This window comes from Anolis carolinensis, chromosome 5 (genome assembly GCF_035594765.1).
Source record: "Anolis carolinensis isolate JA03-04 chromosome 5, rAnoCar3.1.pri, whole genome shotgun sequence".
NCBI classification, from domain to species: domain Eukaryota; kingdom Metazoa; phylum Chordata; class Lepidosauria; order Squamata; family Dactyloidae; genus Anolis; species Anolis carolinensis.
The window spans coordinates 202,356,549-202,372,345 of record NC_085845.1 but is presented as its reverse complement, the minus strand read 5'-3'; the positions used below and the strand labels follow the sequence as shown (position 1 = coordinate 202,372,345).

The 15,797-nt window shown below is 43.9% G+C and overlaps 1 protein-coding gene across 4 annotated transcripts in view; it reads right to left on the bottom strand.

Moving 5' to 3' along the window:
- The window catches only part of tnpo3 (transportin 3), a 78,748-nt gene extending 63,536 nt beyond the window's left edge, over nucleotides 1–15,212 (bottom strand). Inside the window, exon 1 of one of the 4 annotated variants that reach the window (XM_062983381.1) lies at nucleotides 14,713–15,212. In XM_062983381.1, the coding sequence (XP_062839451.1) occupies nucleotides 14,713–14,916 (204 nt within the window). In that variant the 5' untranslated portion in view covers nucleotides 14,917–15,212. Of the gene's footprint in view, nucleotides 1–13,127; nucleotides 13,253–14,712 lie in introns of those variants that run through there. The other 3 variants (XM_062983380.1, XM_062983382.1, XM_062983383.1) reach the window with 3 other exon arrangements.
- Nucleotides 15,213–15,797: the final 585 nt, after the last annotated feature.

Genomic DNA, 15,797 nt, shown 5'->3' with positions numbered 1-15,797 from the left:
ACCAAAATATCACAATGTTTGGAAATCATTGACTACAAAAATGCATCGGATAATCCAGAACGTTGGATAAGTTAGACGCTACTGTATATGTATAGTCCTTTGCTTATCTATATATTTTAACTATGTTGTACTCCACCAACAAATACTATTTATTTATCATTATTGTTACTGGTCCTGCTGGGATTCTGGTTTCAGGACCACCTAGGGATGCCAAAAATCCATAGATGTTCCATTATACACAATAGTGCAGTAAAAGGGTGCCTTTTCCTCGTATTTATTTGAGTCTAATCTAATGCACCATCAAATTTAATGCGCACCTCAATTTTCAAAACCCTGAAACCAAAATACAGTAGTCTCACTTATCCAACATAAACGGGCCAGCATAACATTGGATAAGCGAAAATGTTGGATAATAAGGCGGTATTAAGAAAAAAGCCTATTAAATGTCAAATTAGGTTATGATTTTACAAATTACGCCCCAAAACATCATGTTTTACAACAAATTGATAGAAAAGCAGTTCAATACACAGTAATGTTATGTAGTAATTACTGTATTTACGAATTTAGCACCAAAACATTGCAACATTTACTACAAAACATTGACTACTTAAAGGCAGACTGCATTGGATAATACAGAACATTGGATAAGTAAAGCTTGGATAAGTGAGACTCTACTGTAAGTATTTGCTGACGAATGTATTTGCATGGCAGGGGGTTGGACTAGATGGCCCATGTGATCTCTTCCAGCTCTATTTTTCTGATTCTATGCAATGGGCTGGAGCAACAGGTGCCCTCTGTCATTTGGCCATTAGAGCTGCTGCCAGCTTAGAATTCCTTATTTAAAAACAAGACTGGTACAGCACCAAAGCTTCCAACAATTAAGATGAAAACCTTGGGGTGCATCTATGCTATAGAATGAATCCCCTTTAACTGCCTTGGTTCAATGCTATGGAGTCCTGGGGGCTGTTGTTTCACAGAGCGTGAGCCTTTTCTGCCAAACTACAAATCCCAGGATTACATAGCTTTGATCTACGACAATTAAATTACAGGTGACATCCCTTAAATAGGAGCCCGAGGTGCTCCTGAAGCTGCTTCCCCTTTTGCTTTGTCTTAGCATTACGATAACCTTATTACACAAATCTAATGCACACCCTAATTTTGGTAAGGTGATTTAGCCAAAAAATGTGAGGTTCAAGTAAAAAAAATATTCAAGTTAAATACAGTATACAGAACGGCAAAATCAAGGCTTCCTTTTTGGATAACTTTTACATTATTGTCAAGCTGTGGATGTTGAAATCACTCTCTTTGCCAAGAATAAGGGCTGGAGGCTTGTTCATGAAACGAAAGCTAAGAGCGTCCAATGCCCAGACAATGAATTGGTATAACAGACTTAAAGTTAGTGATTGAAGCACTGGGACTAGTTTTCTAGGTAACCAACACCAACTAGGAAGTCAGCCATGTGCTTCTACCACATTACTGGACAGGGAGGCTGAGCAGAGGAAGGAAAGGCAGCACTCCTCTCTGTTTCAGCAGACATCCAAAGAGAAGAGGCAAAAGGTGAATAGAGAAAATGGCTGAGAAAAGCTGGAGAAAGCTCAAGAAAGGCCAGGGCTATCAAATTGTGACACTTGAGGAGAGCTCTGGCCTGGATGAGACGCAGCCCCGCTTCACACTGCAGTCTCATTCTCGCCAAGATGCCTTCCTTCTCAGACGTAAATCAGAGAGCTCCTGCCTCAAAAAGCACATTTTAAACTTGCCCAATTCAAGGCAGATTCCAAAGACATAAGCCAGTCCAAGGCCTGTCCCACCCTCTTCACAAACCAGAAACTTAGAGGAGGCCGGAATGCTACTAGTCCTGCTTATCTCTGGCCTCCTGAGATACAGAGAAAGAAGACAATTGGTCTCCAAATAAGATAATCTATTTCTCTTGGGCAAACTTCGAACCTCCAGATGTTTTGGACTTCCACAATTCCTAACAGCTGGTAGGCTGTTAGGAATTGTGGGAGTTGGAGTCCAAAACATCTGGAGGGCCGAAGCTTGCCCGTGCCTGACCTAGACATTTCTAGTGAGATCACCAATGTGATTCATATATGAAGGAGAGGATTATGGAAAAACCTACACAACTCTACTGTGTGTTAAAGAGTTTCCATCAATTGTCAATCTCACTTTGTATGGTAGCACTCTCTAGTCCTCATTCTCCACCATCCAGACTCCCTTTCTAGCCCAGAAAAGCATAAACCTGACAGTTGGTGACAGGCCAAAGAGAGACTGCTCTGTTCATAGAAAGCATTTCAGGGATTCAGCCTATAAAAATAAGGTCAATTGCTAGTTCCAAGCAAAGCATGCTCAGTGAAGCAGAGAGGGTTTACCCAAGTAACATCAACTCATTCAATGGGGTTTCACTAAATTGAGACTAACAATTGGATTTATATGGGCAAGCCTGCATTTTTGGTTGCTCTGCTATCTGTAATTCACCCCCCAGTTTCAGGATTCCTTACGATGGTACCCATTGACTAATATGAAAGGAAAGCAAGGGCAAATCTTTTGTAAAGATCATGGATTCCATAGCAATTTCTGAGTGTTACCATCTGTTGCTTGTGTGGGTTTAACTTTTGTGGACTTGATTATTTGTAGATTTGGTTAATATAGTCTTTTGAGGAATCTCTAGGGCAATATCCACCCTCTACATCAGTTTGACATCACCTTAACTGCCATGGCTCAGTGCTACAGAATTCTGGGATTTGTGGTTTGGTGAGATGTTTATCCTTCTCCGTCAGAAAGCCATGGTGCCATAACAAACTACAAATCCCAAAATTCCATATGATAGTGTTGTGTAGTTGAAATTATGCTAAACTGCATTCATTCTGTGCTTTGGCTGTGTCTGAGGTTCTCCTTGCAACCCTATGGTCAATCTGTGGCAAAAACTAAGCTTAGTTACACTGGAAGACATAGAGATTCATAGAAAGATATCCTTTCAGACTTAAAAAAGTGGATTTTATTCACTTTTCCCGCTTATTTCCATCATGGTCGTACACCCCTAACCTTAGTGAATGAGAAGGATGACTGTATTAGCAAAGGGCAGCCTTTATGACAAATAACCTTACATTTGCCAGCTCAGAAAGAGCAGAGATGTCACGATGCTGTGCCCACAGTATTTTAAGAGTATTTTAAACACTCATAGATATATTATGTAATCTCAGTCATTTTAAAAAGATTTTAGGGCTTTTTTACAGTTGCTTTGCTATTTCTTATATTTTATTTTTTCTCATGCATACTTAACTAGCATGTTCAGTATGCTCACCAGAATCATAAAAAGGAAGAGACTTATCTTACACAATTCTGATGTTCTAATACAGGAAGTATTCGCCCAAAGTATTGGCCAGACTTCAACTTCAGGTGTGATTAAACCAGACTCATTTTTCAACAATTGATAGGCTTGGCTATGACTACAAGGAATGTACTCTTCCTCCCAAAATTCACAGAATATTCTGCCTTTTTACTCCACCCCAGCTCCCTAGAGATTTTCCAGCACTGAATAGGCAAGAGAGGGATCAGATACTGAAAGCGACACAGCTTATCGGTTGTGCTCAAGCCACAGGACTATGGATTAATGATGGATCAATCAACTCTGATTGCAAACCCTCAACCAGCTCAACAGAAACTTTCAGAGACATCAAGAATCATCCTGACGCAGACATGAAGGAACCAATCATCACAACACAAGCTGGCAAAGAACTGCAAATGAGCTGAAAAGGACAAACTGATGATGCAGCTCAAGGCAAAATTGGATGAACTTAAAAAAAGATTGAGTTTTGTTTATCACCTTTGCACAGCAATGATGGAGGCAAATGTCAACAATTGGATTTATGAATTACAGGAGTGTCATTAAAAGTAGAAGTTGTAGAGTATTATCTAAAGGAAATAGGATAATAAGGAGGAAAAATCAACAATGAGTGTGCGGTTCGGAAAACAGTTTCTATAACTGTATGTTTTCAGTTGTGTACATTAACGTAGGTAGTAGGTACGTCTTAGGTTAGTGTGCTTGTTTTATATGTAGTTTTTAAAGATAGAATAGTTTTAGTGTTGTATATTATGAAAATGTTTTCTTTGTATAGTCTTTGTTCTTTCTATTTTTATGATTTCTGAATAAAAAATAGTAAAATATATGTTTATGGATTTAATCTGAATTGTTTTAATACTAATGATGCTTAGTGTTGTTTTAATATTTGTATACTTGTATATTTTAAATTGTATGCTGATGTTTTTATGTTAAGTTGCTTTGAATCTCCTGTGGGAGAGATAAAGTGTGGTATAAATACAATAGAGTCTCACTTATCAAACGTTCTGGATTATCCAACGCAGTTTGCCTCCCGCCCCTATTCACAGCTGATACTCTAGGCAGAATGGACTGAACTTTTTATGGATTTAATTTCCAACAATGTGGCTACTTTAAGTTCATTTTATGCAATTCTATATTTATTTGTAGTCAATCTGTTAGTAGCCAATTTTTTTAAGTCAATGTTTTCAATATATTGCAATGTTTGGTGCTAAATTCGTAAATACAATAATGAATACATAACGTTACCATGTTTTGGACTGCTTTTTCTGTTGATTTGTTGTAAAACATGATGTTTTTGGTGCTTAATTTGTATATTGATAACGTAATTTGACATTTAATAGGCTTTTCCTTAATCCCTCCTTATTATCCAACATTTTCGCTTATCCAACGTTCTGCCGGCCCATTGATGTTGGATAAGTGAGACTCTACTGTAAATGTATTAAAAAATAATAATAAATGGAAAAAGCAGCTTTCAAAGAAATAACCATGCTACTCTTGTTTCAGCATAAAAGAGGAGGAAGGAGAAGAAATCTAGCAGCACTTTTCAGAACAACTGATTTATGTTTGCATGAGCTTTTGTGGCTAACCCACCCCTTCGGTTGCCCCTCAGCTGTGACAGTGGTTTACATCTTCACCAGGAAAGAGCATGAGACCAGGAGAGGGAGGCAAAGTACATGCAGCCGCTCTTATCATCTCCCTTTCCTGACTGAGCAAAAGGACAGGCTCAAGGCCTTGCCAAAGAAGACAGAGACACCTCTTTCTGCCTGCCTCTCCCCCTTAAAGAGACCAGGGCTGCAGAAAGGGTGCCAGAGGCAGGTCTGGAGTTTCAACAGCCCTTGCGTAAGAGGTCACAAACAAGCCCAGTTTCAAAATAAGCCATGCAAGCCTTGAGCTGGAAAGGAGGCAGGAAGTGATGTGATCTCCTGGTGTCACTAACCAGAGCGGCTGGGCAGAAAAGCACCCAGGCAAAGTTACAGATAAAAAAGGCACCGAGGTGGGAGTCAAGTTGTGCTGCTACAACAGGCTGCATTGTTGGCACTGCCAGAAAGCAATCTTGTTTTTTTTTAATGCAATCAAATAGAAATGATCTTTCTTACTGTAGTGAGTATTTTGACCACAATTGTTAACTCTGTAGTCCAGTTTACAAAGTTTTTAACAGCTAGTCACAATCTGAAAACTTAGGTACCTGCAAAGCTCCAAGTAAAAATATGCCAAGAGATCTGCCAAAGCCACTACAGTCTGAATGTAGGAGCATCTATGTTTCTAACCTTTTGGAACAAAATATGGGCTGAGATGATATTGCTTCAAAGACCGAGTTGGGAACGAAATCTCCTTATCCAGTATGAATTGTCGTAAGGACTAGCAATCACAGAGGCCTGTTCTTAGTGCCTGCCCAGTCAAACTCTGAGGGCTGGGCGTCATACAAGGAAACACTATTAGCAACTCTCAGATGTAGTGACTCACAGAGAGACTGACCCTCCAGGCCTATGTCTCCAGCACTCTTGCGTCTGCTATTGCCCAAAGCCAACAAAAATTAGCATCACTCAGTTATACCCATTTAATTGGCACAGCAAAATAATTCTAGTGGTTTTAGTTTGAGTAGGTACTGAAATTTTAGGCTAGAGGGCTCTAGGAGCACCATTCAGAGGACTGCAGTTCTCCTGCTGAGGATTCTCATCAAGCTACAAATCCCAGGATTCTGCAGGGTAAAACCATTGCAGTTCAAAGTGGGATCAAACCACTACATCAATGAAATGTAGATATACCTCAAGCATGTGGACCAAACACTTTCATCAGTCTCTCCCAACTCAGACCTAACCAGATGCATACAATGACCATCACCCCAGTCCACACAACTGTTGGCTGTGCTGACTTATGGGAACCATGGTCCCTGCACAAAAATAGAGCTCATAGCACTGGGTTGGAACAGGTATGTTTATATGTGCTGCTAGAAGGAAGAGAGATAGATGCACAATCTTAATCCAAAGAAAGGCCTGCGCCCTTCTCTAGGCCTTAGAGGAAAAGCCTAAAACTCAGCACCAAAAATCAAAGTTTAAGCAATATAGAGCTTTTAGGCATTTATACTTTGACACCCGTTGCCTTCAGGAGTCCATTCCTTCACACTCCCAAACCCCAAGTCAACTCTCCTATTCAAATATCTCTCTCTGAAGGATCCCAAACCATGATTTCAGACAGCCCTTCTCCTTAGTCACTTGAGGAATCTCACTTCCTTCACACAATCCGCTAACACCCCAAAAAACCCATTTATCCATGCCTCAGTTGCTCCCATGCAATTCACATCCAAGCTTTGCCTGTTGCGTAGAGAACCCCCTCAGATTGGGTTGAAGCCAAGGGGTCAGAAAAGGTAAAGCCTTTTCTGTGAAAGGTAGAGATGAAAGGAAGATTCTGAATGATCATCTCTTGACAATGCTTTGTCAATGTAGTTCTGCAAGAAAGAATGAGATGGGACTGAATGACCTTGGGGCCTCACCAAACTATAAATCCCAGGATTCCCTAGCATGGAACCATGGGAGTTCTCGTGGGATCAAACTGCACTCATTCTACAATGTAAATGCACTCTAAGTCTCCATATTCCTTTGCAATATAAACGTACCTGCAAAACAAGAGCAGCTGACATAACGGACTAATAGAAGCCTATAGGTAGCTGCATATTAGACAGCATACTTCAATACAATACCATGCCATATAAACGTATCTGGGAAACAAGAGCAGATGTGGAAAAATAGTTCAAACACACAGCCCTTCAGGGGAGTTGCATTGTAGAAAAAATAGCCCAAAGCCAAATTTGAATGTCCACACAGCACTTCATTACAGCCTTTCAATGGGACACAGGTCTTGGGGTGATAGTTAATCGTCCCAGAGTAGTATCTGCACTGTCGAATCAATGGAGTTTGACCCCATTTGAACTACCATGGGACCCCGGGAGTTGCAGTTTTATAGGGCCTATAGCCTTCCTTGCCAAACTACAACTCCTAGGACCCCACAGCATTGCGCCACAGCAGTTAAAGTGGTGCCAAACTGCATTCACTTGACAATGTAGGTGCAACCTTGGGTAAATCCATACAGAGGCTATAGGTGTCTCTATACCAGAGCTTTCCAAACTGTGTGTCAGGACAAACTACTCACATGTGTTGCCTGTAGTCCTGAAATATGTTGCAGGAAAAACGCTCCCCCTTCCCTCCCCACCACAACAAACAAAGGCTGGTGTTGTTCAAGCATAGGTACTGTTACAACTTTGATCATTTGCACAATCTGTTGACAATGATGTTTGTGACAAACCCCATGGAGCAGCTACAAAGGAAACAACACAAGCATCAACTGTAGGACATAAGGAGCGTAAAGCGAAAAATTCCTAACGTCGTTTATACAGTAAATGTTATATGGAACACATTATACATACACACACACACACATGTAGGCAGTCCTGAAGTTACGAACAAGATAGCTTCTGTAAGTTTGTTCTTAAACTGAATATATATGTAAGTCAGAACAGGGATATTTTTAATATATATATCCAGCCAATATATAAAGCTTTGGATTGTATAAGGAAAGTGAACACCCCTGTGGTGTTTCCTTTACTGTCTCTGTTCAGAAGATTCCACCTCACGTTCTGTCCCTGTGAGAACTGGATTTTGAAGAGTTTAGCTTGTTGTGGAGACAAGGATTAGGGAGAAAGCTTCAGTAGAGACTCCTTTACCCCATAATAATCTTCTTGGAGTGGATTTCCCTTCTAAGGGGCAGATTTCTCTCACTTCCTCTTACCTCACACCCCCATACTTAACTAGGAGTCATTTATAAGTTTGTAACTCGGGGACTGCCTCTATGTATGTATGTGTTTATATAACAGTTATAGCTCTACTTGTAGTTATTGTTATATATAAGTGCAGTTACTGTTTTATATATATGTGTGTGTAGTTATAGATAAGTGCAGATATAGATACAGATAGTTATATAGTTACAGGTATATATGGTACTTATAGTTATGGTGGACTGCATGTATGTATGTATGTATGTATGTGGTTGTGTGTGTGCATGTTATAGTTATATATATGTAGTTATAGTTGTGTGTGTGTAGTTATACAGATATAAACATATATGTGTAGTTACAGTTATAGTTTGGTGATTCATATATATGTGTGTGCAGGTGTTTGTGTGTGTAGCTATATATAGACATATACGTGTAGTTCTACTTAAGTGTGTGTCTGTATACACACACACATATGTATATATATATATCTATATACACACACATATATAAATAGTTGTGATTATAGTTATGGCTATAATGTGCATCCAAGTGCAACACGGTCATTCAGTTTTACTAGCAAACCTTTAGAAAAGTTTCATTTTCTCTCTCTCTCTTTATATATATAGTTGTCATAGAATCATAGAATCATAGAATAGTAGAGTTGGAAGAGACCTCATGGGCCATCCAGTCCAACCCCCTGCTAAGAAGCAGGAAATCACATTCATAGCACCCCCGACAGATGGCCATCCAGCCTCTGTTTAAAAGCCTCCAAAGAAGGAGCCTCCACCACAGTCCGGGGGAGAGAGTTCCACTGCCGAACAGCCCTCACTGTAAGGAAGTTCTTCCTAATGTTCAAGTGGAATCTCCTTTCCTGTAGTTTGAAGCCATTGTTCCGTGTCATAGTTTTAGAAACAGACATGGCAAAACTTCAGCCCTCCTACAGGTTTTTTGGACTCCAACTCCCACAATTCCTAACAACCACATAGGTAACCTTCGGCCTTCACCAGCTCCTACAATTCCCAACAGCCTATCAGCTGTTAGGAATTATGAGAGTTGTGAGCCCAAAACACCTGGAGGGAAGGATGAAGTTGCCCCAGGTTTGTTGTAAAACAAATGCTTGGCTTATGGGGAGGAACCCTGGGAGTTGTAGTTTGGCGAGGCCTTTGCCCTGTTAGGCAGACAAGGCGTGAGAGCCTGGTGAAACTACATCTCTCAGGATTCCCCAAAAGCGCTGAGCTAAGGCGGTTGGAGGGGGAAAAAAGGATTGTTGCCGTCCTTCCTCAAAAATGCCTCGGGCATAGAGAAAGACACTATAGTTATAGATATACATGCATAATTATAATGGACTATTTGTGTGTGTGCATTTATATATATATGTGTGTGTATGTATGTATGTAGTTACAGTTATAGTGGACTGCCTGTATGTACTGTGTGAATGTGTGTGTTGTGTGTATGTGTGTGTGTATATATATATATATGTAGTTATAGTTATGTTTATGTGCAATTGTAGCGCTCTCTCTCTATATATATATAAAATATATGTGTGTGGTTATAGCTATAGATATATATGGATAGATAGACACACAAACACACATATATATGTGGTCCTGGTTATAGTTATAGATATGTGCAGTTATAGTTACATTTATGTGCAGTTTTATATATGTATATATCTGAAGTCAACCTTGGACTTCATCCCATGCCCTCATCCCATGGTTACAGGTTTGCACTTATTCCATTCCATGTCCGATCATTTACAGCCTGGCCCTATTTACAGTAGCTTACCACCATTGGTTGATCAGTGCTGTATTGAGTTTTAAGTGTTGTTTAACATGTCTATGTGTTTTATTCAACTGTATATGCTTTAGTCAACTGTATTTTTAAATTGTTTTATTTTATGTTCTGTTTTTGGCACGTTGTGCCGTGTGTAAGCCAGCCTGAGTGCCTTCGGGGAGATGGTGGTGGGATACAAGAATAAAGTTATATTATCATTATTGTGTGTGTGTGCATCTCTCTCTCTCTTTCTCTCTCTCTCTATATATATATCCAGAGATTAAACCATACTCTCTCTACATATATATAGATAGATATTATGGATATATACACACACATAAATATATATGTGTGTGTGTCACAGAGAGAGACACGGTCATTCAGTTTTACTAGGAAACCGGGAGTTGAACCAACCCCTTATACATGTGCATGTGTGTGTATATTAACTAAGTGTCTCATGCGGCCCGCCCTGTTATATTGTTTTTTTTTCTTTTGTGTTGCACTGTATATGATTATTTATTGTATTGTTTAATTGTATTATGATATGTTGTTTTTATATTTTGCTATATTGTACCGTTCTGGGCATGGCCCCATGTAAGCCGCCCCGAGTCCCCATTGGGGAGATGGTGGCGGGGTATAAATAAAGTTTTATTATTATTTTATTATTATATATACACACACACACACACACGTATATGCAGAAGTTAAAACATACTTTTATTTATTTATATATATATATATATATATATATATATATATATATACACACACACACACACACACACACACACACACACACGTATAGCATAGTTATACATACACACACACACTACACAGTCATTCAGTTTCAGTAGCAAATATGTAGATGTGGTCATAGTTTTCTAGAGCAGGCCTGGGACAATTTCGGCCTTCCCTCCAGATGTTTTGGACCCCAACTCTGACTATTCCTAACATCTTACTGGCTGTTAGGAATTGTGGGAGTTGCAGTTGAAAACACTTGGAGGGAGGCCTCAAGTCAGCCCAGGCCTGCTCTAGAAAACAAGCCTGCTGCAAAATAAATGCTTGGCTTATAGGGAGAAAGTAGGGAGTTGTAGTTCAGTGAGGCCCTTCCCCTGTCCGGTCCTGGTCTGGATTACTTCTCCCAGAATGGTATCTAAAGATGGAGCGAAGGCAATTGGGGAGAGAGGAATGAAGGAAGGAGCTTTCTTCCCCTGAAAGGAAGGCCTAGGCCTAGAATAGAAGGGCTGTCGCCCTAGGAGTTGTAGTTCACTGAGGCCCTTGCCCTGTCCAGTAACAAGGTTTGAGAGCCTGATGGAACTACATCTTCCAGGAACAAACACCTAGAGATAGGCACACACACATATGTAATTATAGTTATAACTTGCATCCATTCGCAACACGGGATTTCAGTTTTCTAGAGCAGGTCTGGGTTGACTTCAGCCCTCTCTCCTGGTGTTTTGGACTCCTACTCCCACAATTCCTAACGGCTGTCCTAGATTGTATGGTTATACACACTATACCAGGCATGGGCAAACTTCAGCCCTCCAGGTGTTTTGGACTTCAACTCCCACAATTCCTAACTGCCTACTGGCTGTTAGGAATGGTGGGAGTTGAAGTCCAAAACATCTGGAGGGCAAAAGTCGACCCAGGCCTGCTCTAGAAAACTGAAATCCCGTGTTGCGAATGGATGCAAGTTATAACTATAATTAAATATATGTTAGGAATTGTGGGAGATGAAGTCCAAAACAGCTGGAGGGAGGGCCGAAGTCGACCCAGGCCTGCTCTAGAAAACTGAAATCCCGTGCTGCGAATGGATGCAAGTTATAACTATAATTACATGTATGTTAGGAATTGTGGGAGTTGAAGTCTAAAACACCTGGAGAGAAGGCCAAAGTTTGCCCATGCCTGCTCTACACTGAGAGATTGGAATAGAGACAGCCCAGAGTCCTTATATGGAATCCAAAAGTTAATCTGAATGCGTTGTCGAAGGCTTTCATGGCTGGGATCACAGGGTTGTTGTATGTTTTCCGGGTTGTATGGCCATGTTCTAGAAGTATGCTCTCCTGACGTTTCGCCCACATCTATGGTAGGCATCCTCAGAGGTTGTGAGGTGCCTGCCATAGATGTGGGCGAAACGTCATGAGAGAATACTTCTGGAACATCGCCATACAGCCCAGAAAACATACAACAACCTTTACTCTGAATGGCTCGAGGGTCTCACATGTAATGGATATTTGAACTTCTGAGATCTCATATGGTAGGCTGTTAGGAATGGTGGGAGTTAAAACCCAAAACACCTGGAGGGCCCAAGTTTGCCCGTGCCTGCACTACACATACATAAGATAGTATGGTTATAGACACTGGGGAGGAACTAGGAAGTTGTAGTCCGGTGGGGCCCTTGCCCTGTCTGGCCCTGGTAGAACTACATCTCCCAGAATCGTATCCCTTATCTAAAGAAGGAGCGAAGGCGGTTGGAGAAAGAGAAAGGGAGGAAGCAAGGGAGATAGGAGTGCGGCCTAGCTTCCTTGCCCCAAAAGGCAGGCCTGGGCCTTAAGTAAAAGGCGGCCTGTCCTCCTCACCAATCTCTGGAGCTCCCCGAGCCAGAGGCTGGTGCGCTCCTTGCCGCTGGGATCCGGGACGTGGTAGAGGGCCTGCACAGCCTGGTAGACCACCTGAAGTCGACCCAGGCCTGCTCTGGAAAACTGAAATCCCGTGTTGCGAATGGATGCAAGTTACACAATTACATTTGTTAGGAATTGTGGGAGTTGAAGTCCAAAACACCTGGAGAGAAGGCCAAAGTTTGCCCATGCCTGGTCTACACTGAGAGATTAGAATAGAGACAGCCCAAAGTCCTTATATGGAATCTGAAAGTTACTCTCAATGGCTTGAGGGTCTCACATGTAATGGACATTTGAGCTGCTGAGATCTCATATGGTAGGCTGTTAGGAATGGTGGGAGTTGAAGCCCAAAACACTTGGAGGGCCCAAATTTGCCCGAGCCTGCACTACACATACATGAGATAGTACACACTGGGGAGGAACTAGGGAGTTGTAGTTCGGCGGGGCCCTTGCCCTGTCTGGCCCTGGTAGAATTACATCTCCCAGAACCGTATTCCTTATCTAAAGAAGGCGCGAAGGCGGTTGGAGAAAGAGAAAAGAAGGAAGGGAGATAGGAGTGCAGCCTAGCTTCCTTGCCCCGAAAAGCAGGCCTGGGCCTCGAGTAGAAGGCGGCGCCTGTCCTCCTCACCGATCTCTGGAGCTCCCCGAGCCAGAGGCTGGCGCGCTCCTACCTGCTGGGGTCCGGGTCGTGGTAGAGGGCCTGCATGGCCTGGTAGACCACCTGGTGGCTGGGCTAAAGTCAACCCAGGCCTGCTCTGGAAAACTGAAATCCCGTGTTGCGAATGGATGCAAGTTATATAATTACATATGTTAGGAATTGTGGGAGTTGAAGTCCAAAACACCTGGAGAGAAGGCCCAAGTTTGCCCATGCAAACTTGGGCTACAATGAGATATTAGAATAGAGACAGCCCAGAGTCCTCATATGGAATCTGAAAGTTACTCTGAATGGCTTGAGGGTCTCACATGTAATGGACATTTGAGCTGCTGAGATCTCATATGGTAGGCTGTTAGGAATGGTGGGAGTTGAAGCCCAAAACACTTGGAGGGCCCAAATTTGCCCGAGCCTGCACTACACATACATGAGATAGTACACACTGGGGAGGAACTAGGGAGTTGTAGTTCGGCGGGGCCCTTGCCCTGTCTGGCCCTGGTAGAATTACATCTCCCAGAACCGTATTCCTTATCTAAAGAAGGCGCGAAGGCGGTTGGAGAAAGAGAAAAGAAGGAAGGGAGATAGGAGTGCAGCCTAGCTTCCTTGCCCCGAAAAGCAGGCCTGGGCCTCGAGTAGAAGGCGGCGCCTGTCCTCCTCACCGATCTCTGGAGCTCCCCGAGCCAGAGGCTGGCGCGCTCCTACCTGCTGGGGTCCGGGTCGTGGTAGAGGGCCTGCATGGCCTGGTAGACCACCTGGTGGCTGGGCTAAAGTCAACCCAGGCCTGCTCTGGAAAACTGAAATCCCGTGTTGCGAATGGATGCAAGTTATATAATTACATATGTTAGGAATTGTGGGAGTTGAAGTCCAAAACACCTGGAGAGAAGGCCCAAGTTTGCCCATGCAAACTTGGGCTACAATGAGATATTAGAATAGAGACAGCCCAGAGTCCTCATATGGAATCTGAAAGTTACTCTGAATGGCTTGAGGGTCTCACATGTAATGGACATTTGAGCTGCTGAGATCTCATATGGTAGGCTGTTAGGAATGGTGGGAGTTGAAGCCCAAAACACTTGGAGGGCCCAAATTTGCCCGAGCCTGCACTACACATACATGAGATAGTACACACTGGGGAGGAACTAGGGAGTTGTAGTTCGGCGGGGCCCTTGCTCTGTCTGGCCCTGGTAGAATTACATCTCCCAGAATCGTGTCCCTTAGCTAAAGAAGGAGTGAAGGCAGTTGGAGAAAGAGAAAGGGAGGAAGCAAGGGAGATAGGAGTGAGGACTAACTTCCTTGCCCTGAAAGGAAGGCCTAGGCCTAGAATAGAAGGGGCTGTCGCCCTGGGAGTTGCAGTTCGCCGAGGCCTTGCCCTGTCCAGTAACAAGGTTTGAGAGCCTGGTAGAACTACATCTCCCAGAATCGTGTCCCTTATCTAAAGAAGGCGCCAAGGCGGTTGGAGAAAGAGAAAGGAAGGAAGGAAGAGAGATAGGAGTGCGGCCTAGCCTCCTTGCCGCAAAAGGCAGGCCTGGGCCTCGAGTAGAAGGCGGCGCCTGTTCCTCCTCACCGATCTCTGGAGCTCCCCGAGCCAGAGGCTGGCGCGCTCTTTGCCGCTGGGGTCCGGGTCGTGGTAGAGGGCCTGCACGGCCTGGTAGACCACCTGGAGGCTGGGCTTGCTGGGCGCGCTTCCCCCGCTGCCGCCGCCGCCTCCGCCGCTGCCTCCGCTTCCCCCGATGGGCCTGGGGCAGGCGCCCCCTCCGCCGGGATCCATCCTGGCCTCCGCCCGCCTCCGCCCGCGGCCTCCTCAGGCCTCCGGAGCCATCCGCCCGCCAGGCCCGCCCGTCACCGGCCGAGAGGAACAGGCGAGCGAGGAAACGCTTCAGGAGGGAGACGGCGGTGCCACACCGAGGACGCTCCCCCGGAAACCCCGCCCCCGCCACACACGTTCCGGGCCCGGCACCGGAAGCGCGCGCGCTCTCCCACCACGGACACCGGGAGGAAAGGAAGGCCGGCTGCTTTCCGAAGGGAAAAGGGAAGCCCGGCCCGCGGATGGCGCTCCTTCCCGGGGGAGGCTCCCTCGCGGCAACCGGCGGCAACGGAAGACGCACTTCCGGCGCCTCAGGAGGAGTGCCGCCGCGAAAAGGGACCGGGTGGGAAACAGGCGCCCAGACCGGAAGTGGGCCGCTTTGGGGCGGGAGGCGGGAAAAAGGGAGGAAAGAAGGAAAGAAGGAAGGAGATGGCCTCACACTCAGGCCCAAAGTTAAGGTCTCAAGAAGTCATGCTCAGCCCAAAGTTACTATCAGAAAAAGTAACTCATGGAGGCCACAGAAGGAAGGAAGTGGCCTCATGCTCAAGCTCAAAGTTACTATCTGAAAAAGTAACTCATGGAGGACGCAGAAGGAAGGAAGCGATGGCCTCATGCTCAGGCCAAAAGTTACTATCTGAAAAAGAAACTCATGGAGGCCGCAGAAGGAAGGAAGTGGCCTCATGCTCAGGCCAAAAGTTACTATCTGAAAAAGTAACTCATGGAGGCCGCAGAAGGAAGGGAGAGAGGAAGGAAGGTAGTGGTGGCCTCATGCTCAGGCCCAAAGTTACTATCTGAAAAAGTAACTCATGGAGGCCGCAGAAGGAAGGGAGAGAGGAAGGAAGGTA